The sequence below is a fragment of the Echiichthys vipera genome (assembly GCF_963691815.1).
Source record: "Echiichthys vipera genome assembly, chromosome: 20".
Taxonomy (NCBI): Eukaryota; Metazoa; Chordata; class Actinopteri; order Perciformes; family Trachinidae; genus Echiichthys; species Echiichthys vipera.
Window position 1 is genome coordinate 14,260,996 of NC_139845.1, and position 23,073 is coordinate 14,284,068.

The 23,073-nt window shown below is 42.1% G+C and overlaps 2 protein-coding genes across 2 annotated transcripts; one reads left to right on the forward strand and one right to left on the reverse strand.

Moving 5' to 3' along the window:
* Positions 1-777: 777 nt before the first annotated feature.
* wnt7ba (wingless-type MMTV integration site family, member 7Ba) lies at positions 778-8,336 on the forward strand (the record flags this gene model as incomplete). Its single annotated transcript, XM_083934907.1, has 4 exons — positions 778-869; positions 2,229-2,459; positions 6,488-6,755; positions 7,857-8,336. Exons 1-4 carry the CDS (start codon positions 787-789, stop codon positions 8,334-8,336), a joined length of 1,062 nt encoding a protein of 353 aa, XP_083791033.1. The 5' UTR covers positions 778-786.
* Positions 8,337-10,268: 1,932 nt separating this feature from the next.
* Positions 10,269-22,294, reverse strand: atxn10 (ataxin 10). Its single transcript, XM_083934824.1, has 11 exons — positions 22,161-22,294; positions 20,643-20,834; positions 20,062-20,144; positions 19,873-19,969; positions 19,391-19,555; positions 19,155-19,235; positions 18,554-18,710; positions 18,198-18,315; positions 16,757-16,938; positions 13,616-13,679; positions 10,269-12,485 (listed from the first exon to the last, which is right to left on the reverse strand). Exons 1-11 carry the CDS (start codon positions 22,289-22,291, stop codon positions 12,301-12,303), a joined length of 1,455 nt encoding a protein of 484 aa, XP_083790950.1. The 5' UTR covers positions 22,292-22,294; the 3' UTR covers positions 10,269-12,300.
* Positions 22,295-23,073: the final 779 nt, after the last annotated feature.

The following is a 23,073-nucleotide window of genomic DNA, read 5'->3' on the forward strand; positions in this document are numbered from 1 at the left end:
CCTGCCACAATCAAATACAGACAGAGGAATTAATGAAAGTTGGATTTTGGGGGGCATTGTGGCATAAACACAGCCTTAGGGTCACAGGTTTTAACCAGTAACAGGTGAAATAGGCCTCCGCTCTTAGTCAGAAGCTGCAGGAAAAAAAATATGAATGCAAATATAGAGATACAGATAAAACTTCACAACTTTGGGCATCAAAAAAAAAAGTTTGGCTGAGAGAGAGAGAGAGAGAGAGAGAGAGAGAGAGAGAGAGAGAGAGAGAGAGAGAGAGAGAGAGAGAGAGAGAGCGTGTTGGATGAGGTGTGTGTTTTGGGGGTGGGGATACGGGGTGCAGACTCATCCCAGGGGCTGGTGCACCGGGAGAGGCCACTGTCTCCCACCCCTCCCAATTCCACAACGGTCTCACTTTTGGAGACGCGAGCGGGTGCGTATCGGACATCCGGAACTCCATCTGCCCCCACCCACCCCCCCTCTCTTTCTCTCTCGTTCTTTTTTTTTCTCCCACCCAGTCTTCTATCGCTCCAGGTGGCAGAGTGCACTTCGGCCGTGGGATGCAGCCTCTCATCACCAGCACATGGACAGCGGAGCTTGGAGCTGCCGCAGCGCGTCAAGGCTCCACTAGCTGAAGACACCACCTCTCCACAGCGAAAAAAAAAAAGAGACGACACTAACGTGTTTAACCCTCGGGACATCAGATAAAAGGATTTACTTCTTCTCCACATCTTTTTTTTTTATCTTTTCAAACCACAAGAGAGCAGAACCACTTGTGTTCAATGCGCAACCATGCTCATCATCTCGTCCCGCAGTGCGCTGCTGTCCGTCTACTACCCACAGATCTTCCTCATCCTCACCAGCGGTAGCTACCTGTAGGTTTTTGTTGTTGTTTTTTTTATCAATGTCTTTGCCTAATTCAAACAAAAAGCGGTTTAATTTGATAACAAGACGTAGTGCCTTACGCGCAAACTGGCCAATTACGCGCGGGCAAATTTGATAGTGAAGTTAGATCGCACCTTGAGAACATTAGCTGCTTGTTGCAGGTGTTTTATTACGGCGACGAAAACATGCTTTTTTTTGACACTTAAAAGTCCATTTAAAACGTTGCTAAATGGATTAAATTCCCATATTTTGTTCTGGTTTGGCTGAGACATTTTAGAAATGAAAAGAAAAAGCAACTTTGAATATCCAGTAAAACAAATCATTGAAAACATTGGTAGGAAATGTGTGACTTGTGTCATTGAATCATTTTCATTTTATTCCCGCAATGGAATAATGGACGGACTTCCCCCCATAATATGAGCAGTCATGTCATTTTCATTCAAATATTTTGTCATAACTCGTTATTAAGAGTCAATGATGACTTGAGTGAATGAAGCTCATGTTTAATATACCTGATTTTTAACATGTACACGCAGCTGATGAGATAACCTGCTCTTATGGATTTACACATTACACCAGAACCACTCTGTCATAGGATCACCTCGTCAGACAAGGGCCATAATTGGAAAAGCGGCATATGGAAAAGAGACATATTGGACTACTTCATGCTCTGCCTATAGGCGCGGGCCTATGTAATGAGCTCTTTCTTATGGCACTAAAAGACCCAGGCCCTCACAAAGAAAATGATTGCTGCACCATACATGCCTCTCATTCATAACAAGGGCAGATCCTGAAACTTTAAATAGCTGTGGTGGTTCATGTTTTGTGTAACAGAGGGAGAGAGAGAGGGAGAGAGAGAGAGAGAGAGAGAGAGAGAGAAAGGCACTGGATTTGGACCCATTCCTATAATTAACTATTGTTCTCTTTCATGTCTTTATGATGGTCCATTAGATTAAACATGATGTGATCTGGGTAAGGATGAAAGATGCAGAGTAATTTGGTCTTATATTTAGCATTTATAGACCGGCAGCTTTAATGAAAAGTTTAGTAATATTTTTCGGCTTATTGGTATCAAAGAGCTGGATCTGTCTGACGTTCCTGTCTGGAAGGTTTTCGTTGCCACCGTACTCTACGGGGGAATCGTTGGGTCTATGTAAATCATAAATAAGTCATAGAGTGTGGTCTATACCTACTCTGTAAAGTGTCCTGAGATAACTTTTGTTATGATTTGGCACTGTAAATAAGATTGAATTGAATTGAATTGAAAGAGGTCAATCCAAACTGTATGTTGAGTACTTTTTCCTTGTCTTGAAAGTCCCTCTCATTTATCCCCGTTTCTCTCTGCCCAGGGCTCTGTCCTCTGTGGTAGCTCTAGGTGCCAACATCATCTGCAACAAGATACCGGGACTGGCCCCCCGTCAGAGAGCCCTCTGTCAGAGTCGCCCCGACGCCATCATCGTCATCGGTGAAGGCGCCCAGCTGGGCATCAACGAGTGTCAGTACCAGTTCCGCTACGGCCGGTGGAACTGCTCGGCCTTGGGAGAGAGGACCGTCTTTGGACAAGAGCTGAGAGTAGGTCAGTCTGTTTGAAACTCGGCTCATTTAAATACTTTAAACTCAATTTAGACAATACGAAGTCAGCAAAGTATAATGAGTGAGAGGAAGGACCTTTCTCAGAAGATAGGGATCTTAAATAAGGTTTTTCTGTGGCAACGCTTGGAGGAGACGAAAGGGGAATTACATTCAACAAACGTCCTTGACTGGACAACTTTCTCTGTTAGGTAGATCGAACTAAAGCAGCAAGTGGAAGTTTTAGCTTTGAGGTACGAGTGTGGACTGATGTGTGATCAGGGTGACACTAAACTTTGATACAATACTAGTATTAAAAAAACAATCCTCGATACCTTTAGTTTTTATTAACAACCTGCACACCGGTGGTACACAAAAAGTCACTGACTTGACACAATCAAATTTATAATTAATGGGGACCCTTTTAAACACATGGTGTAAAAACTATCAAAGTTTAGACCCTATTTTTGCTTTAATCTGTCCACGGGTATGTTAATTGGCCAAATCAAATCAAACCAAACCAAACCAAACCAAACCGAGCCGTGTGGTTCCATCAGCTTGTTTTCTCAATCCCTTTGTATTGTTATCGAACCTCTTGTAAGTGTTGATGAGAAAAAGCTGCGGCGTAGCTCAACGAAGCGGCTTGAAACACACTTAAAGATGGGTGGCGAACCCTTAGTGAAAGCATTTCTGTTTGGAATACCACATGCAGTGACCGCAATAAATTCTCTGCCACGTTAAGACACCAACACAACAAAAACTCAAAGGCATTTCTAGTGTCCCCAAAGGAGAGTCAATCTGTAGCTCATGTGTGACATCACTGTGCTGCCAACACATTTGGTCAGAGTGTGAAGACTTCCTTATAAAGCAGGGGTCTAATATGTATCTGGGTGTGCCATCTTCGGAACGCACTTAGATATCAGACCTACACGATCTGTAAACACACACATCGCCCTGCTTTTAGTCAACATTCTTCACAGTTTTTGTTCTCACAGAAGCCTGTTTGCTCCTAACGTGAACCTCTTCTATAAATTGTATTTCAGTCTGAAATGTTTTGTTGCGGTCTTGCTGTGGGTTTGGATACATGTTTAATCTAGCAGCTCTGGGAGCAATCACTTTATTCTACACGGGAGACAGGCAGACAGACGTCTGGATCCTTTTATTTCTTTTGTCAGAGGAAATGTCTCTTTTCTCTTGTGGTGTGTAAATGAGCTCGGAGACGCTTTGGACCCAGTTTGGGTCCTCTGGACGCAAACACTTTGACCAAATAAGTACTTTCTGGCAATCTTATTACATCTGTATAAAAACTAATTAGACTGTTGATTATTGTAAAAACGACTTTCCTTTCATCCTTTCATCTTCGCAGATTCTCAGTAAAATTGGTTTCCTTTTGCCATCTCCGTGTCCATTTTAAAAAAAAATGGAAAGCCAGCGCCATACCCCCTCTTGCGTCGCTAATGTAGCATCCCCTGCTTCATTTGATTGACCTGTCGGGCCTGTAAACTCATTAAGCATTGAGAAAGACCAGAAAAGATTCATGCTAACCACTAATTGAAGTCAGCTCCAGCAGCTGGATGGCAACAATGGAGCCCTGCATGCACTGCCGTACAATCAAAACAAATCACAGTGTGAGGAGATGGCTGTTTGGCTATTGCATGTGCCTGATGTCTTGAGAAATGCTCACCATACAATATATCTGAATGGGTGGTGGATTTAGGCTGATGAGAGAAGACTTCAGAGTTTGTTATGAGTTATGGACCGAGGGGAACCGCAGGCCCAATGGTTTCTACGAGCGAGTTTGTCAGTTTGGAAGGGAGCCATTAGAATCGCCTCTACCAGGGAGACGCCATGCATTAATACTCTGGGCTGTTGAGAAGAACGGAGGCCCAGCATTATCCTGATTGGAGCGGGAGGATATCCTATTACCAACGGTAGTGCCAATAAATATGTTTCCCCTTCCCCACCATAAATATAAACGTGTTTATTCTGAAGTTCAAATGGTGACATACAAAAGCTTGGATAATGGGCATATCTTGGTCAAGAATGGCCACAGATTATTTCAACATGCAACACAGCGGTATCATTTGCAATAATAATGTCTATAGACTGACACAGAATGACACTTAAGCCGCGTGAGAAATTCCATTGATGAAAAACATTAAGACACAGGGTGTCGAACCAGAAAGAAAAGCTCCTCTACTCAGCCAGTAGATGTCACTTGTGTTGTCCTTACTAACTGATTGCTGTTTTAACAGTGATTTAGTAATATGGAAAAAGGCAGAATGTTATAATAGAATAAATAATGCTCTTTATACTGATGCTCCTAAAAGTCTGCTTCTGATATCCAGCCCCTTTAATCTGTCTCCTACAGTATTTTAAACAGGAAGAGTTAGATATACAGCCTCTTAAGCATTAATACGCTTTACAAACTGATTAGTCTCCACATTAGCAATGCCCTCCAAAGTGGTGGCCTATTAAACATGGCGGTCAATGAGAAATTAGTGGCCACTCGACCAACTGCAATTTTTGGCGCTTCCTAATTAGATCAACCAGGATGTCGCTGTGGTCGGGGCTTGGTTCCTGCATGTTTCTCTCTGCCTAAGACAGAATGAGTGTAAAAATCCATGTTGGTGGGTGGAAAGGTGAAAAAAAAAGGGAGTAAAGAAATGGATGCAGAAGAAGCAGAGTTAGTCTGAGGTTTAGTCTCTGGTACGGGTCAAGCACCCAAAATTCTGGGTCGTGTCTAGTTGGTAACAGTGAATTTGCAAGACTCGCTGCCCGATGACCTTACCTTAACCACTCAAGGTCAATGCCTCTCTAGACTCCTATTGCCAGTCTTATCTCCACAGCTTTGTGTCAGCGCTGGAGAAAGGTCTGGCTGCACAGGTTAACATTCTGGGATAAGGGAAAAAGTTCTGACTACTTTGTATTTCATTTAACCGACTAAAACTGCCTTTGTTGGTGCTAAGCCATGTATACGGGGATGGTGCCCCTGCAAAGTAGATAACGGAGATCCCTGAAGGGAAGGAGTATGCCGGCTGAAATAGGAGGCCAATGGTAGGCTTTATCCCAACACTCAACATCTGGTGAGTCATACTAATGCCTAAGAAAAGCTGTCAGTAACTTTCTTTGGAAAATATGTTTTGACCCTCACCTTCTGCTCTCTGTCTGCTATTAATGATGCTAGACTCACCCGACCCTCAACCAGTCAGAGCCGAGGAGACTCTGACGCAGTGTCAATGATCAAACTGTAAAACTTCAAATCAAATCAAATATGAAAAAAACTGTTACTGTGGCCTTGACTTTCTCATTTTACAGTTAAACAGTACACCAAAATATGTACACAGCGAGAAATAGGCAATACAGTAACAATCTTTATTCATATTTGATCAGCGCTGTGTAGTTCTACAGTTTGATCAGAGCTGACGAGGAGTCATCAGAACTTTGTCAGATAGAAACTGCTCTTTAACGTTGCTTTAGGTCGGTTGCAGTTGAATATAGCGGATGCCATTAGGAGCAGACAAAGAGCAGAAGGTGGAGGTAGCGCTACATTACTTTTACACAGAAAGATTGGGCAAAGATGAGATTTTTTTTTTTTACGGAAAGTTACTGACTGTAGCTTTAACAATCAAACCATTGTCAATGCTGCCTTATCTCAAACAACAAACACAGCAAATTTTGGGTAACCATCTAGACATGACCCAAATGCTGGACTTGGCAATGTCTTTCCTTTACCCCCAGGACTCCTGAATGCCCACTTCATTCAAACCTTAAAATCCCAGTTTGTAATTCAGGCTTTCTTTGAAAAATCTTAAAGTTGAAGATGATTTCCCAGAAGACATTACACAGCAGTTTTCATGGACTGAGTAGCGCTTCTCATGACAAGTAAGCTGCAATTAATTTAAGTTGGTGCAGTGTTGCAAAGTGTCTACAAAAAAGTACATTAAAAAAAGTACTCAATTCAAATGAGAGTACTTGTATTACTACGCTCTACTCCGCTTCATATTTATTCAGATTCTTCTCTTTTCTCTTCAGGCAGCAGGGAGGCAGCATTCACGTACGCCATCACTGCGGCCGGAGTTGCCCACGCTGTGACAGCAGCTTGTAGCCAAGGCAACCTCAGTCAATGCGGATGTGATCGCGAGAAGCAAGGCTACCACGACCAAGAGGAGGGCTGGAAGTGGGGAGGCTGCTCGGCCGACGTTAAGTATGGTGTGGAGTTCTCGCGGCGCTTTGTAGACGCCCGTGAGATCAAGAAAAACGCCCGTCGGCTGATGAACCTGCACAACAATGAAGCAGGGCGAAAGGTAATGCAGGCAAAAAGGACCAAACTAACTATATCCATCAAATGACTATTTGGGGTTTACCGTAGAAGACATTATACAACAGCATACACCAGTATAAATACGTTAAGATATGTAGGGAAAGGGAAATGCCCAATCTTGGCATAGATTATTTGTTGTGTATTTGTACCAGTTACTACAAATGTATCAGCTCTAAACTGTACGAGCGCAGAAATGATTTAACATTGCTCCTGTACACTGGAGCGGGAGTGTGTGACAGAAATGCAAAACTAGGCAGAAGCAGTTGCCAAGATGGAGTTGTGCCACATCCCCACAGTCCATTCATTGAATTACTAGGCATTAAGAAGGATAAAGGATATTATTGGAAGTCTCACTCTCTTCCTTTCTCAGTGGCAGACCGTGCTTCCACTCCACCACACACACACACACACCGAACACACACACACACACTGAAGCAACCAGAGTCAAGAGCAAACTTCCCCAGAATGTGATAACCACGAAGGGGAAGACGGAGTGGCTGATTTGACCAGCGCTCTGGACACACAAGTTACTAGATGTTCCAGTGATTAGCTTAGTCTCTCAAAATAATTCTGTCCTATAATGAAAAGGTGAAGATTTTTTTTCCACATTAACATCAAACTCAGTCACAAGGGCAAACAGTCACCTGTCAATTTTGTCATTTGAAAATATTGTTATGGCGTTATGATATAAATCTGGCTCAACCCACAAAGTAATTCTATACGTGCATGGTTGCACAACAGCTCTGGTCAGTTTTTTTGGGCTGTCGCGCCATTATGTGGTCTGAAGAAAGGTGAATTTAATTAGAGAGTACAGTCTTGGGGTATGAGTTATTTTCCCCAGGTTTTGGACATAAAGTTGGCATACGGGTTGGAGTGCTGAAAGTAGAAGTGTCCGCAGAAAGTCCAGCTAACCAAGAGAGACGGGTGTGAAGGCTGAGGGACTGTTATAAATGGTTTCATATTTAAGCTGTATGGACGTGGGTAAAATGACCATTTGTGTATCAACCACCCAAAATATATTATCAGCTCTCAACCATCTCTTTTTAATTCATACAGACCTAATTTCTGCTCTCTATGTGATCAGATCCTAGAGGAAAGGATGAAGCTGGAGTGTAAGTGTCACGGCGTGTCCGGTTCCTGCACCACAAAGACCTGCTGGATCACCCTGCCAAAGTTCAGAGAGATCGGTTACCTGCTCAAAGAACGATACAGTGGGGCGGTTCAAGTAGAGCCGGTCCGGGCCTCGCGCCTCCGCCAACCCTCCTTCCTACGACTCAAAGAGGCTCGGGGCTACCAGAAGCCCACGGACACAGACCTGGTGTACCTGGAGCGTTCGCCCAACTACTGTGAGGAGGACACAGCCACGGGTAGCACAGGGACGCGGGGAAGACTGTGCAACGGCACCTCGAACCACACAGACAGTTGTAATTTGATGTGCTGCGGCCGGGGTTACGACACGCATCACTACACACGCATCTGGCAGTGCAACTGCAAGTTCCACTGGTGCTGTTTCGTCAAGTGCAACACATGTAGTGAGAAATCAGAAGTTTTCACCTGCAAGTAGGGAATGAGGAAGTGGGGGAGAGGCTGGGGAAAAACGGACAACGGTTGAAGATAAGAGGGGTATGAGAAAGTGAAATTTGAAGTGGAGGACTTGGAAGTATTTATTCAACAATTTGCACATTTTTACATCCTATTTTGGAATTCTTTAAAGAAAGAAAAAACAGACATGAGGTTTGGGGAAGACTGAAAAAAAGAAACGAACTATGACACGATGCAAACACGTTGCAAGTCAAAGGATTTGATGTTCTCCAGCGAAGCAATATTTCAAAGACAACATCTTGCAAAGATGTAGCTTACAGGTGTCACGCACAAGAGGAAAAACAACAAGGACTATTGTTAGATCTGGAGAAGACTTTTTTATCACGCTAACTGGAAATTTTTTAAAACAGCAAAGTGCTTGAGGACATGCTCCTGATGAAGATTAAAAGATGGCAGTGGAATACTTTAAACTGTACGCTCACACTGTATTCTGTTTGAACACTGAAAATAAAACACAATTATTTATGTAAAATATCTTTCAAACCTAGTCTTATAGGATGGATAGCAAACTCATTTTCCCTGTTTTATGATCTTAAATTGCTACTGATACAAGATGGGAGTAACTGTTGTTTTTTAGTCATATGGAGTCGCATTTATAGCCACTAAACAGCTAAATTCTCTGCCACTTTTATCCACTATGGGTTGTCAGTGGCGTATTTTGCTGTAGATGAGTTTGGGTTTTTTGTTTTCTCAGCCACATTTCCCTCTCATTTTAAATGGGACATCAATGAGTTGTGCTGTTGAGTGCTGTGTCAACATCTCTCTCATGGACAAATTCCCCCCTTCCGAACCCAGACCCTTGGTTACGCCGAGAGCCAAAGAGGCAGAAAATGCTCCCAAACTATTTTAAGCATCTGACTTGTCAGATTGAACGGCACTTTCCATCCTGACCGTGTTCGTTGTTTTGTTCTCCGTCTCTTGACTTCTGAGAAAAGCATGTAAGCCTCTTTGGAACTCCATAGAGGCGCAATCCGGTTCAGATACATCCAACATTCCCATGAACGGCAGAGACGTGAAATTCCACATGATGGCCTCTGCTTATACAAGGCCTTCCAGCGCGGTTTAGGCCTGCCTGGGTGGATGGCATGTGCCGTAACCACACAGAAGGGGGTATGAGAGGATCAAAGGCCTCGAAGCTATTTTTGGACAGCACCCTTAATGTATTCAGAAATGTTTATTTAGGCTTTATATAACTTACAAAACAATTTGAAGAGTATATTTTTATATGAGGAACGTGGCACTTTATGTCATTTATAGATGGAAAAGAAAGTCACTATTTACAAGTGTTTTCTAATGTCATTGTATTCAGATTTGAGAGCTATAAATTATTTGGGAATTTAGGTTTTGATCAAAGTTCCTAAACTGTAAATACTCCACATGTTTTTATCCAAGTAACCCAGATTGTCCATCTCGGTACGATCCTTCACAAAATCCTGGAAATGTTGTGGTAATTACTGTTTAGTATTTGAGTAAACGCATAGAATTGCGAGTAGATAATACATTGAAAGCGTCAGCGACCATCTAGTTGTACAGCTTTAGATTAAAGAGATTTCTGTGTTTCCAGTTGTCTTTGTGAACCTTTCGGTAATTAGGAATGGCTCGCTTCCTCGCAGCATGGTTGTATTTTCAAATTCAGCTCATTTATTTGTTCTGTGGCAAAATCAAAGTCTGCATCACTTAGAAACATGGTCAGTTGCATTTTTTCTTTTTTACAAATAAAAATTTGAGCATCCTTTTAATGCCTTGAGTTTTTATGTCACATGTGGCCTTCAAATCAATCATCAAAATCATTGCCAAAAAAAAAAGCTGTTTGTCTCACACAATACTTTATTACGCATAATGTAAACAAATTATTTGACCTAAACATGAAGCATATACTTAACACCTTAACAAAGTGTGTTTTGCTAAAGGCGGATATAGAAAAAGAAGGCACAAATATAACATCGTAGAGGCCAGAGAGGTATAAACCGCGGATATGGGAAACACAACAACTTCTGGCCTTGACTGATGTGGTATAAATGTGTTAGGAGGTGAACGGGCGGCCGCGGGCCATGCCACCTCATTCAGCCCGGCTGACTCGCACAGCCTCTTTCCTGTGGGGCTGAAAAGCATTGCAGCCAGCCAGTCGAGCGCGAGTAACAGCTGTTTTGTTAGCCGTCTGAAATCCTAGGGACCGGAACAGGCTTAAGCTCCCTTCACTATGCCGGCGGATTGAGGGGAGAGTCCAGCCGATTGTTTCAATACATTTTGTCATTAAAAATCAGAGGGCAGAGCAAACAGGGTGGAGCAGGGTGTGAGCAGGCCACTAAAGCGCTGCATTGTTGAGGTGTCAGGACTGTTCAGCATATCCAACAAACAGGAGGAGCAGGGAGGGATGTCATTCTGCAAACTAATGCTTCTAGTCTGATTCACTCCCACACGCGTTCATTCGCTCACCCTTTGGACGTATACTTTCAGTATGTTCTCATTCACCGTTTACTTATCCACAACAACTATCTCTTATCAAAGGAAGCAGCACACATGCAAACACAGCTACAGCTAAATGGGAAGTATAGTTCACTAAATCTCTAGTCTATGCAAGTCTGGTAAAACTCAAATCTAGCTAAGGGTGTAAAACATGAACTCAGTGTTGTGAGTTTAAAGATGGTTAACGATTTAGAATGCATGCCATAAGCCCTTATGCAATAGGATAGAAGAAGATTAAGAATAAGATGAAGAGGAATAAAATGAAATTCACTCGACTACGTTGAGTATTAAAACTCATTACTGTTATAGCCTTAATAGAAGAAGCAGAGACAGTGACAAGCTCACCTTGAGTATCGTTTTTGAAATGGCACAACATGCATAGTGTTAGGTTTAATCCATTCCAGTATTTAGTATTTTTTAGCATTTTGCACCATAGATAATATTAATATCATGCCAAACTATCAAGCAAAATTGTTTAAGCGTTTGGACGTCCGCCTGGCAACAACACCGTCGTTTAAGTAAGTAAGGCGGTGATGGGGGGTTGATTACATCATGTTTTGGTCATTCTGTGTTCCGCATTCTCTGTTCTTTGTTTACTGCAGAAGTTATCCTCAAAGCAATTTCAGTCAAAAACAACTGGACTGGTTGTTTGTCTAGGAAGACGTTTCACCTCTAATGTACGCATCTGGTCCCAGCCTGGTCAGATGCGTACATGAACTGATGAAGCCTCTTGGATGAGAGGTGAAACGTCTTCCTAGACAAACAACCAGTCCAGTTGTTTTTGACTGAAATTGCTTTGAGGATAACGATGACCTGGACGAATGAGAACATTCACAGGCTTACTGCAGAAGTCACTATGGGCCTGGGATTAAGCCCCAACGCCTGCTGGTAACATCGGTGTCTGTGAAAAGTGAAAAGCCCGGACACTGTGGTGCTCTTTGTTTTTGGATTAAACCGCCAAAGCGTTGGCTCTGCCAAAAGGTACCAGCATGTGCTCGCCCCTCCCAAAAGTCTTCATTTCCCAGACTCAAGAGGTCAAGACAAAACAAGAGCTCCTGAGGTCTTGACCTCTGCCTTTATACCAGGGGGACCCCATAGGCCCTTTGTCTATCAAGAATACCTTAATTCCCATCTGGGCATGAGTGCAAGCATTACTGAGGTAGAAAAGTAATTTATACATACTTCTCTCATAGAAAGCGTTTTTTTTCTTCTAAATCTATCGGCAGTGTGGCTGTCAAATATTTTGGACAGGCACAAAATGTATTTGCTGAGTAGTGGACAGGTAATTCACCTGCAGACGAAGCTTAGGTACGTATTAGTTGACGTTAATTAGGCTTGCAGCACAACAAGAGTACATGTTCACACAAGCATACATGTGTGCACATGTACTTTCCTTCTTTCTAAATAAAACCTGCTTTTGGGTTGAGGCCTCCTCTCTCTCGGCTGCTCCTCTAAGGTTTTCAAGAGTCTTTCCTCAAAGTTTTGAGCAGCAAGCTTCCATCTCGCTCCTCCACCTGGAAACCCAACTCCCTGAGTGCAGAGTAGTCAGCGGTGCCACTGCGTTCCAGGGCGGCGACCTGCTCCTGGTTCTGCGCGTTGTGTTCTAGGAGGTTCCTGATAGTAAAGATGGCCCACTGGCTGATGACTAGAGGTATCGGGTTAAGGACAGCAAGGTCAGAATTTAGAAATTTAAAAAATGAAACAGTGTTGTTCTTTCTATTGTATTTGAAGTTGATTTTCAGCACTAGTTGGTTTCCTGAATGAAGAAAACATCAATGGTCAAACAACAAGCATAAACCTCAAGTTTTGCCACGTGTCCATTTTTTGTTAAGTTCCAATACCTACAACTTGCTACAGAAACAACATTACCTTTTGTAACAACTTTACAGCTACATTAGTATTTAATGCTAGACATGAGCATGTGCAAGCAGTTTTAACGGAAGATGCATTTTCGATGCAAAATCGTTTTCATGAAAAAATGCATACCTAGAAAACAAACGAACTAAGGTAGACGTATAAAAGGTAGAATCGGGTCAAACATTTTCAATGTCAAACTCACGAGTCCCTGGTATCTGCCTCAAGTCACTGAGTACGCAACCCAACACTCAAGTTTCCTATACAGGTTTATGTTTTGTGATGCAAAACATTCTCGGCTCATTACAAGTTTCCCCACATAAATCTATAAACTAAATATTTTCTTGACACTCCGTTTCTGAACAGAAACAAATGCTGACACCTACATAAGTGAAGTGGATTGTATGTGTGTGAGCAGAAACAAAGGCTCGGCTCAGACTATTGACCTGGTTAAAAGACAATCTGGCATGATGCCCTCACTTTAGCCGGCTAATACCAACTGGTAGCAGGGAGCCCAGCGGGGGCTGGTACGGCTCAGAGGTTGGAGCTGAGTGACTAGCACTATACTCCAAATAAAACACAAATCGGCGTGTTCTCAAAGCCGGTCAAACTGTTGTGAAAAAGGGCACCAAAAGCAAATCATACATCACACACACACACAGCAACAAACACAGCACACACACAGCAATCAATGCTTGATACAACACTTACGGTATGTTCGCTTGCAAACCCACCAGCTTTTCCTGTGCAAACATGCCATATTCAATTCTAAAAAAGGCCCAGGATAAGATACACAAGGTCTAAAAAAATTACTTCTGGGCACAAATATGAACAATGATTTAGATAAACTTGAAATATACGTACATAAACACAGATGGGTTTGTATTTCCAGACCACCAACTTATGTTAACAAAAGGATACATGGGTTGTTGCTGTCTATGTTGCAGTTGTCCAAGATGAGAGGGATGCCTTCGAGTTCTCTCACCTGAGGAAAAAACATGTTCAGTAAGGTGTCAAAGAATACCCTGGTGTCTGTGTTCACTTCCCACGTTTGGAATCACTGATGGTCCAATAGTTACCGCAATTTAATGACAGTCTTGGAGCAATGCTTTTGTTGATAACTTCCTTAGCTAAATAAAAACTAATTTCACTCCGATGTCCAAGGTTTCTCTGGTGGGAAAATGTTAACATACTAGCAAAAAAACAAGGTTAATACAAATTAATTTAAAATGCAAAGAAACGTATTTAACCCAAGTGTCCCTGCCCTTAGCCCCACATCCGTGCAAAAGCAGCAGTCTGGTTGTGGGTTAGTCAAGGCTGTCACAACAGGGTGATCTGCTCTGTGTCATGTGTCTGATTCTATAGGCTTAATTTTTGTCTTTGCTCGCTCTTGCCCTCCTCTTGCCACTGCGGTTTCCCTCCAAACACACTGGTGGGTGCTCCAGAACGAGACAAAGTGCTGAGTTTCAGGAAATGGAAATGTCATTTAAACTAACAAAGAAAAAAAGTCGCCTACTACTGCAAGCGCCCCAGGTCTGATTTTGCACTTTCAAAATGATTGTCTGAAGTTGCTTACGTTATGTCCGAAAATCCCGTAGAGAGATGAATAACAAGTGACCGGACACTTCGGTACACGCAGTTCAGCGCTTAGCATGCGTCTTAAATTATAGCCTCTGCCAAAGGTGAACAGAATGACATTTAGTTTACTGGAAGAGATCTTGGTGAAAACAGATACGGGGTGATTTCAGACCACTGACAGACCACGGATCAGCATCCAAAAATATTATCGAGAGGCCAACTGAGGGTGGCAATCCCACAAGCATTCCACAAATCTGTTTCTATTAAGTAGGACGGAGTCTATGATGTGGCACAGATAGAGGCCAGTTTGTCCACGCCCGCTTTATTATCTATCTGTGTTTTAAAGGAAAAAAATGATAAAATCACCAAAGCAAGGGATGGAATGTTTCACATTTCAGTGGAAAACCAAGTTGTGGTGTTGAAAGAACTAGTAAGCTCGCAGTCGCATGAACACACAGCTTCATTAGAAATTACACTCATTTACAGTCCTCAGTTGTCCTTGGTCCTCAGGAGATCATGTAGTTTAACACAACAGATGATAACTAGAATGTGCGCTCTAAACATACTAATTTAGTGTAGACATAGGTCTGTCAAAGCAAGACTAGGAGGGCCTGAGAGTGCTCACTCTCCTATTGATCTATGACCCTTTTGTGTAAGACTGAAGGGTGCACTCCAAAAGACCCCAGATCCCAGAAAACAATCTAATAATCTTTTTTTAGGCATTCTATGCAATTACCTACTTCTGAACCCCTAATGCTTCCAGACCTTTTTCAGGACCATAATTTGGTTAAAAATGACAATGGTGTTCATTTTGGAGAAGCTGATTTTCATCACATTTTTCCCCTTTCCCTATTTTTCAGATGGCATCTCACTGTAGAACTGGGAACTGTGCTTTGTGTATTACAACAGGTGAAATGCCAGACAACCTGCATTTTTAACTGCAGTAATTTGGGCTTTATGGTCTATGTCCAGTGTGTTTAACTTGAAGCATATGAATTCACAAATATCCGTTCACTCTTTTCCACCATCAAATAAAATGTAGCATCAGCTTTTATCGATTTTTTCTTCTTCTCAGTTTTCTATACTGAATGACTTTTTTGTTTTGTTGTGCTCTGAGTACCTTGACTATCCTCAGTTGTTTGTCATGTATTATTTGACGCAAAATTAAATCTGATATCCGAAGCTCACCATACTTTTCATATTAGGAGGCATGGCCCTCTCAATAGTTCTTTGGGTAATGAGCTGTACCCCCTATAACCCTGTTGGAGGGGTGGGCCATTAGTTGTTTGTTTTTTGTGTTTGTTTTGTTTTTGTACTGTTCTTTGCAATAGACAGTCTGAGATAAATAAAGATTGTTAGGACATTAAGTTCATTGAATCAGCATTATTACTACAGCAGCATCGTCATTCTAGGGCGCACTCACACTGTCAATTCGTATCTGTGCTTTCCCTCTTCCCCCGGCGGCCTAGGCCCGTTTGTACTTACATTACTTGAAATGATCCGGGCCGCAAATGCGTATTGCTTATACTCCATCACCCCTCAGAGATTTAGTTTTGTCTGACTATTTTTGGACGTTTCATCAGTCCAAATCTGCAGTAAACCCTTCACCTCCGCACCAAACCACGGGAACCGTCCGGCGCATCTTTTTAAATGTCCGTAGCAGGGAACAGACGCATATAAACAGACATCAGGACCGCCGTTGGCCTCGTGCTCGTATATGTGTGCATGCAATACTTTGGTTTGTTTTTCTGTTGTGCACTAAACAACCACCTGAAAAGCAGAGCCTCTTTTGGTTTCAAAGTAGTTCGTTTTACCCAATGTACAGTGCCGGAATAAAGCCTGACATCAGGCTTGCGCCACCCCCTTCAGTTATCTCCGCTATCTATGTTGCAAGGGCACTATTGCTGCATGTGGGGCTAAGCGCCACCCAAGACGACTGTGTCTGGTTTAAAGAAACACAAACGAGCCAGAACGTTTTTTCACCTATCCCAGATTGTTACTTGAGCAGCCAGACCATACTTCAGCACTGACACAGTGCTGTGGAGATAGGTCTGGCTATGGAAGACTAGTTTCCATACAAACTTCCAGGCAAAAAATGTGGTTTTATCATGCATTCAAAGGCTAAACTACTTTCAAACTGTCAAGGACGCAATCTCATAAGTGATTTATGTAAGAATCGGATATGAAAAATCATTAGGTATCCATGGTTATACAGCTGCACATAACCTGCTGGGCTTTTCCATGATCTGACCTGCTGTCAGTCACTGGGATTTTATTTTTCCACATGGGTCTATGGGACGCTGACGAGGATAATGTCAATGAATTTGTTAGTCCATAGTTCGTTTATAATATGTTAGTGTGAAAACAAACTAGACCAGAACTAAAAGGCAACAATGTAAAATTGACCAGACCAACTGAACCAAAATACTGGTGGAAAAGCACCATTCTTCTGTTCTTTCATCCATCGACCCACCCATTCCAAACCTTATTCTGGTTGTCTGTATTGCTGTAACAGAGGTTTCCTATCAGCCTGATGAGGTGGGCCTTGAAGCTGATGACTGGAGAGTGGGAGGAAGGGTCTCCATCTTCACTGAAGGAGAAGTTCTGAGCAGCGCTGAAAATATTCTTACTGGCCTTCCCTATAGCATGCACCTGCCCCAGGAGCTCTGCAGAGAAAAGGTAAAGAGAGAAAAGAGTGAGAGAGAGTAAACATACTAAGGAGATAAAGGAAATACATTTAATTCACCTCAATCTTAGTCAGGTCATCACAGATTATTATTATTATTATTCAAATTGTGTATTTGGAATTATGGATTTTTATTTCCCAATATGTATGTTAAGCCCAGTTCAGACCAAAGATTTGCAACGAGATGAGTTGAAACATGCAACTACTTGCAACATGCAGGTCTGCAACGTTCTCAAACCTGCCAGTTCACATCAGTAAGACAAGGAGAGACAATATATAATCTCCATTGTAACGCCTCTCTGTACATATGTTCTAACCTCTCAGCAAACCTCGTAGCTGGATATAATTTGTTGCATTATAAAAAATAAATGAGGACGGAGGTAGTGAGATCCTTTCTAAAGCTGCATTTCTAGTAGTGATGAAACAGAGCAAATAACGTTTTATTTCCGATTCACTGCTTTGGTTGGAATAACCGTGCTCCCTCTCCTTATTCATTGTATTGTTTGCTTGACTCTCTCTCTCTCTGTCTCTTTTTCTCTCTCTTTCACACGCTTGTTGAGCCTCCGTCCTCCGTTTCAACCAGCTGACAGTTTGTAAGTGACTTGACCAGCAGACTTTGCAAGGACTTTATCAGCTGTTGAAACAGATGATGTGTCTTACGTTCTAAAACCAGTCGCGGGCCGGTTTGAGTCCAGAAGAGACAGTTCAGTTCACACCACTGCAACTTTCACCTGCAACGTTCGAAAACAGTTTTCTTGCGTTGTGAATCATTGGTCTGAACTGGGCTTTACACATGGTGTTTAAAGTCCCAGTACAGTGACTTGTCTCATGTGAACTCTGCTTTGTTTTTATTGCTTATCAACAATTCAATTTCAATTTGGTAAGCTTTACTGGCATGACATTTGACATGTGTTGCCAAAACATAATAACTTGTTAACAACATAAGGCAGGGTTATGTGAAGGAAACCTGATTTGTTTTCTTTAGGGTTATCTGAGGAGGATCTGGATCTTTCACCATTTCACAGAGGGTCTATGGCGTACAATGACATATTTACCATACAGCGGCCAAAACGGACCCACAAACTCCAGCTGTGGACCCAGTCAAAGGGTTGTGTTTGTGTTTGTGTGTGTGTGTGTGTGTGTGTGTGTGTGTGTGTGTGTGTGTGTGTGTGTGTGTGTGTGTGTGTGTGTGTGTGTGTGTGTGTGTGTGTGTGTGTGTGTGTGTGTGTATTAATTTACCAACAGTGGTTACTAGAAGGTCAGGATGGTCCTGGAGGAACATGAACTGCCTGTGGTCTGAGGTCATCTCACACAGCACATCTAGCAGACTAATCACTGTCAGTGCCTCCTGCAGGACCTACCGGAGATTGCAACAGAGGCGTTGGTCACATGGGGTACCATGTTGGATGAGAGAAAATGTAAGGAAGGAGAATATCCAGTTATGAAATGGGAGAATTAAAAAAGTTATCCAAATGTTACAAAGATTACGCACTTCATGACGGAAATAACATTTTACCACCATAACACCGGTTCCACTTGTCTACTAAACACACTTCTTTGTGTTTATATACATCAGTCAGGTTTACTATCTGTACCTCATCATTGGAAGCAGAGCCAGTGGCGAGTGTCAGCACAGCGCCACAACCTTTCTGAAAGGAACTGGCCAGGAAGCGAGCCACGCTTGGAGGGATGCCACACTCCTCTGAGTCCTCTTCTTGTAGCTGGGCAAAAAGCAGCTCTAATAGAGTCACTCTGAAACAAACAAACACACACACACACACACACACACACACACACACACACACACACACACACACACACACACACACACACACACACACACACACACACACACACACACACACACACACACACACACACACACACACACACACACACACACACACACACACACACACACACACAGCTATGACACATCTATAGTACTAGACTTTAATTTCAGTATTTGATATTAGTATATTCGTACTAGATAGTATTCCCTGATATGTAGTATTAGCTTTACATCAACTTGCATACAATTTGTTTTTCTGCAGTATCGGAAAGGTCTTATATCAGAGGTTTCATGGGGCGGTGTTTATTATAAGATCAGTTTTTGTGTCAAGTAAAAGGGGCTATAGGTCCGGTGACAAAAGAAAAAAAAATCTATTGTCTGTTACTACTTTAAAATGAACATACCTTTCATGGTGAGTCATCCCAGAGTACATGCTCTCCACCAGAGCTGAAGACTTGAGGAAAAACTGGGTAGCAATGAGAACCCTGTAAATTAATGAATACCAAATTAAAAACTTCCCCAACATAATGTAAATAATAGTTGGTAATTCCGTGATATGATACACACACTGAACACCTTTAGAGATATACAGTATACTAACAATGGTTTTACACACACCAACACAGACACACACTCTTACGTCCAGTCCAGGTCAGGTCGGGTCCTGCAGAGCTCCATCACCCTTAGTGCCATCTGGATGTTCTGCGGATTAGAAAGTTCTTCCACCTTGGCTTCATCCAGACATGTGTGGAGTACCATAGAGGCATAGTTTACGGCCTTCTCGTCATCAACACTGAGCAGCTGCCTGTTCACACATGTTTGGGGTTGACTCAATGTGAAGACAAATACTTAGGCTTACTTAGAAAGATCTGAGATGAAGCTTTCACAAATATAAATACTGGTACAGACTGTGTATTAGGGTAAAAAGAAAAGGGCTTAATATGTTTTCAATTCAACTCTAGGAAAAGAGATTTGGATGGTACATATGTAGGCTGGGACTAGTTTGTGAACCTTAGCCCAATGAGACACCAGGATGCCCCTACAGAAAGATTACTGGGAACTTTCAAACTCATGATCAATAAATATAGTGTGAAAACTACAACTGCAGCACACAAAACTTACAGGAGAAGATTTGGGAAGATCAACTGCCAAATGTCATCTTTACACATCTGGTTTCCAACCGATAAGTTACCAAGGAACTGGATCCCACAACGAAGAGCTGTGCCATAGAGAATGATTTAAGAAAAAAAAGTTCAGTCCAAAAAAAAAGAATCCAATAATTTTATTATGACAAACTATTTTTAGACTTACGTTCAAATATGCCGTCTCTGCTCTCCAAACGTGTGGTCATGAAGCACATGAGTCTAATGGATACATCAATGAAACCAAGCTCCCTAGAGAGAAAAAAGAATTACATATTTTTCTGCAGTTGCTGTATATGTAGTTGCACATTTATTTTGTTGAAGAAGATGGAAACAATAATATTAACACACACTCTAAAACACAATACAATCAGCACTGCTCCCAATAGACTATTGACCTCATCCTGTACCCTGCACTGTGCCATATGCCTGTACCAAGGTCACTTCTGTTTTTGCACTATTTGGTCATATTTACTCATATTTATTCACTCCTTATTATATTATTACAAAACAAGAACAACTACACTATATCATGTGAATATGTATACATGTCTATTTCTACCCTCTTTAAATGTAACTTTATTGCTTATTTTTGCTATTTTTTACCTTAATTTGTAATATTCTGTTGCTGCTGTGACAAAAGAATTTCCCCGTCTGCGGGACATTAAAGGTTTTCTGATTCTGATTCTGAATACATTGGCATTGTTATTTAGCCTACAATTTGAAAACATTCAAGGTTAAACCTATTACCTGAGCAGACTCTGGTTGCGAGTGCTCTGGACACAGGCATTCCTCTGAGCCCTGAAGCACTCCGCGGTCAACTTCAGCTGCAGGGCAACCGACTGCAGGTCCTCATCATCACAGCTGGCAGCCTGAAGCTCATCACATAGTCGGGTCAAGACGTTTAGGAGACTGGAGAGCGCCTCTTCTTCCACAGCATCTCTGTGAGCAGAAGCCAATTACTTTTTTACAGTGGTACCAGGGAAATCTTAAAGGTTGAATATGTAGAATCTTTATCAAAACCCACTGGGTGTTTTAAGCGGTGCAGAATGAAAGTATTGCTTTTCCATAAAAAAATATATGTTTAGACTGAATAAATATTTTTAAAAGAATGTTGACGGGTTTGAAAAAGACTTTCTGTCACGCTCTGTTTATACTGTACCAGCCAATTGCATTGGGTATTGCGGGTTGCCTGTTGTACGGTGCAGCTACTGTAAGCTGGCACTGGGTAAAATGGAGTTTGCCGATCCTGCAGCTGCTTATTTGTCCCAGCAGCTGAGTGACCGGAGACGGGCAAAAACCAGAGTCAATATAGACCAAGCATCCACTCAATGGGATAACGGCCTTAAAACCCACGCAGAAATGGCTACGTCTTCTGGATCAGTAAGATAACTTTCATGTTTACTCAGCTGTGACGGCTGTAGTCAAACTCCTTTGCAATACTTCTTTTTATGGCGCGATTTGCCAGAGGGGATGGGTTCAAACAGACTCAGGTCTCCTGTGGGCTGCAGGGCCGGATCTGACAAACCTGGCAACTGGAGTGCTGGAATGATTTTCTGTTGTTGCGACTACGATCTTGAGACACTAGATGGCGGTGTTCTGCTCATTCACCATATTCAACCCTTTAAATAAAGCTATCATCAACATTCAAAATATGTCCTAGTTTGATTTCTGTTTCTGTGTATGTGAATGACATCGGCTGACAGGAAGTTAACAAGAACCAAGACTGTTGCCTAGCAATGGAATTCCATTGAAAGGGGGTATAGAAATATGCTCAACATATTCTTACAGTATGGACACATGAATGGCAAAAGTGACGTCATTTGTACTAGTAGGAGCGATGTTGTTACTCGTAAGAATTCAGTTTTGACTAGGAGAAATGGGATTATGGATATCTAAAGTGTAATTACAGATAGGAGTGAGATTCGGTTAAATGTTTAAACCGCTTGCCATAACGCACTGTGCTCTTGCTGCTATGACTCTAAATGTCTGACTCCACAGAAAGCTTGGACAGCTGCCTTTGTAAGTAACAGCTGGACACCCAATTGGTTGGTAATGTGAACATAATATGAGCTGTGCTGTATGAATTTCCACCTTACTGTTTATTGACACAGAAAAGACAACAAACGGTCCAATGGAACCGCAACGGTTACGGGACGACATAACTGACAGCGCATAAATACGTAACGGACACTTCATGCTAGCTTAGCCGGTGAGCTAACACCCTCGGTTTCCTTTCAAAAAGAAAGTAAATGGCGCTGTTCGCACCTGTATTCCTTGTCCCGTAACGCAGTCGTGAATGTTTTTAAAGCCTGCAAGTGTTCAGGGCAGTGTTCTTCATTCAAAATGCCAGCGATAGACGCTGGTATATCCAAATTGTTATCGGTGGTAGCTGCCATGTTTGCCTGCTGCTTCATTCGTGAGGGGCGGGACGTCCGGATAAAATCTCTAACACGTGATTGGCTCAGTCCAGGATAAAGGCGGAGTCAGAGCATGTGCTGCTGTTTCCATACATTTGTCAAGTCACTCTCTCCTCTTGTAAACCCACATGGAACTTGTCAGTGCCAAAAAATACCTATGAAAGAAACAGAAAGAGACACTACAGAGAGAACTCAGTCAGTGTTGGAGTAGTTTATTGAGAGAAACTGAGCTAATAAAGAAGCTTCTTGCTTGCTCCCACCATTTGTTTTACGCTTATTTGGTCATCGCTTTAATTCATGAAATTGTGTAACCAATAAACTAACTTAAAAGATAGTTAGATATAGCCTTCTGCATCGCCTCTCAGCTTCAACTTTAATGTCCGCAAGGCAAACTTGTTTTGCAGCTGGGTGAAATATGAAGCAGTACAACTATCAAATAAGGTCCCTGTATTTTATAAATTAGATCTAATAGCTTTATTGGTCAATAAATAATTTTCCAATATTTTATAGATCAGTTGTGAACAATCCCTTTGGCTGGTGCCTTTTATCCTCCGGCATCACACTAGCTTTTAAGCTCTTGCGATCATTTTAAGCTCTTGTGATCATATTTTAATAATCAGTGTTTTATAAATCAACTTAACTCGGCTTTACAGACTATATCCACCACGAGTCTAAGATAAAGAGTATGAGTTGGGCAAGTGGGCAACTCGCATTACATGCATTTATTCAATTAGTGTACTGTGAACCTATACCTAGATATA

Bases quoted from the DNA above. Each gene is read 5' to 3' on its own strand.
- atxn10 (XM_083934824.1), bottom strand. From the start codon at position 22,291: ATGGCAGCTACCACCGATAACAATTTGGATATACCAGCGTCTATCGCT. The intron at 20,835-22,160 runs GTGCGAACAGCG...TTCTGCTCACAG, and splicing joins TTACGGGACAAGGAATACAG to AGATGCTGTGGAAGAAGAGG. The intron at 16,939-18,197 runs GTAAATTAATAC...TTTTCTCTGCAG, and splicing joins CCTTCTAGTAACCACTGTTG to AGCTCCTGGGGCAGGTGCAT.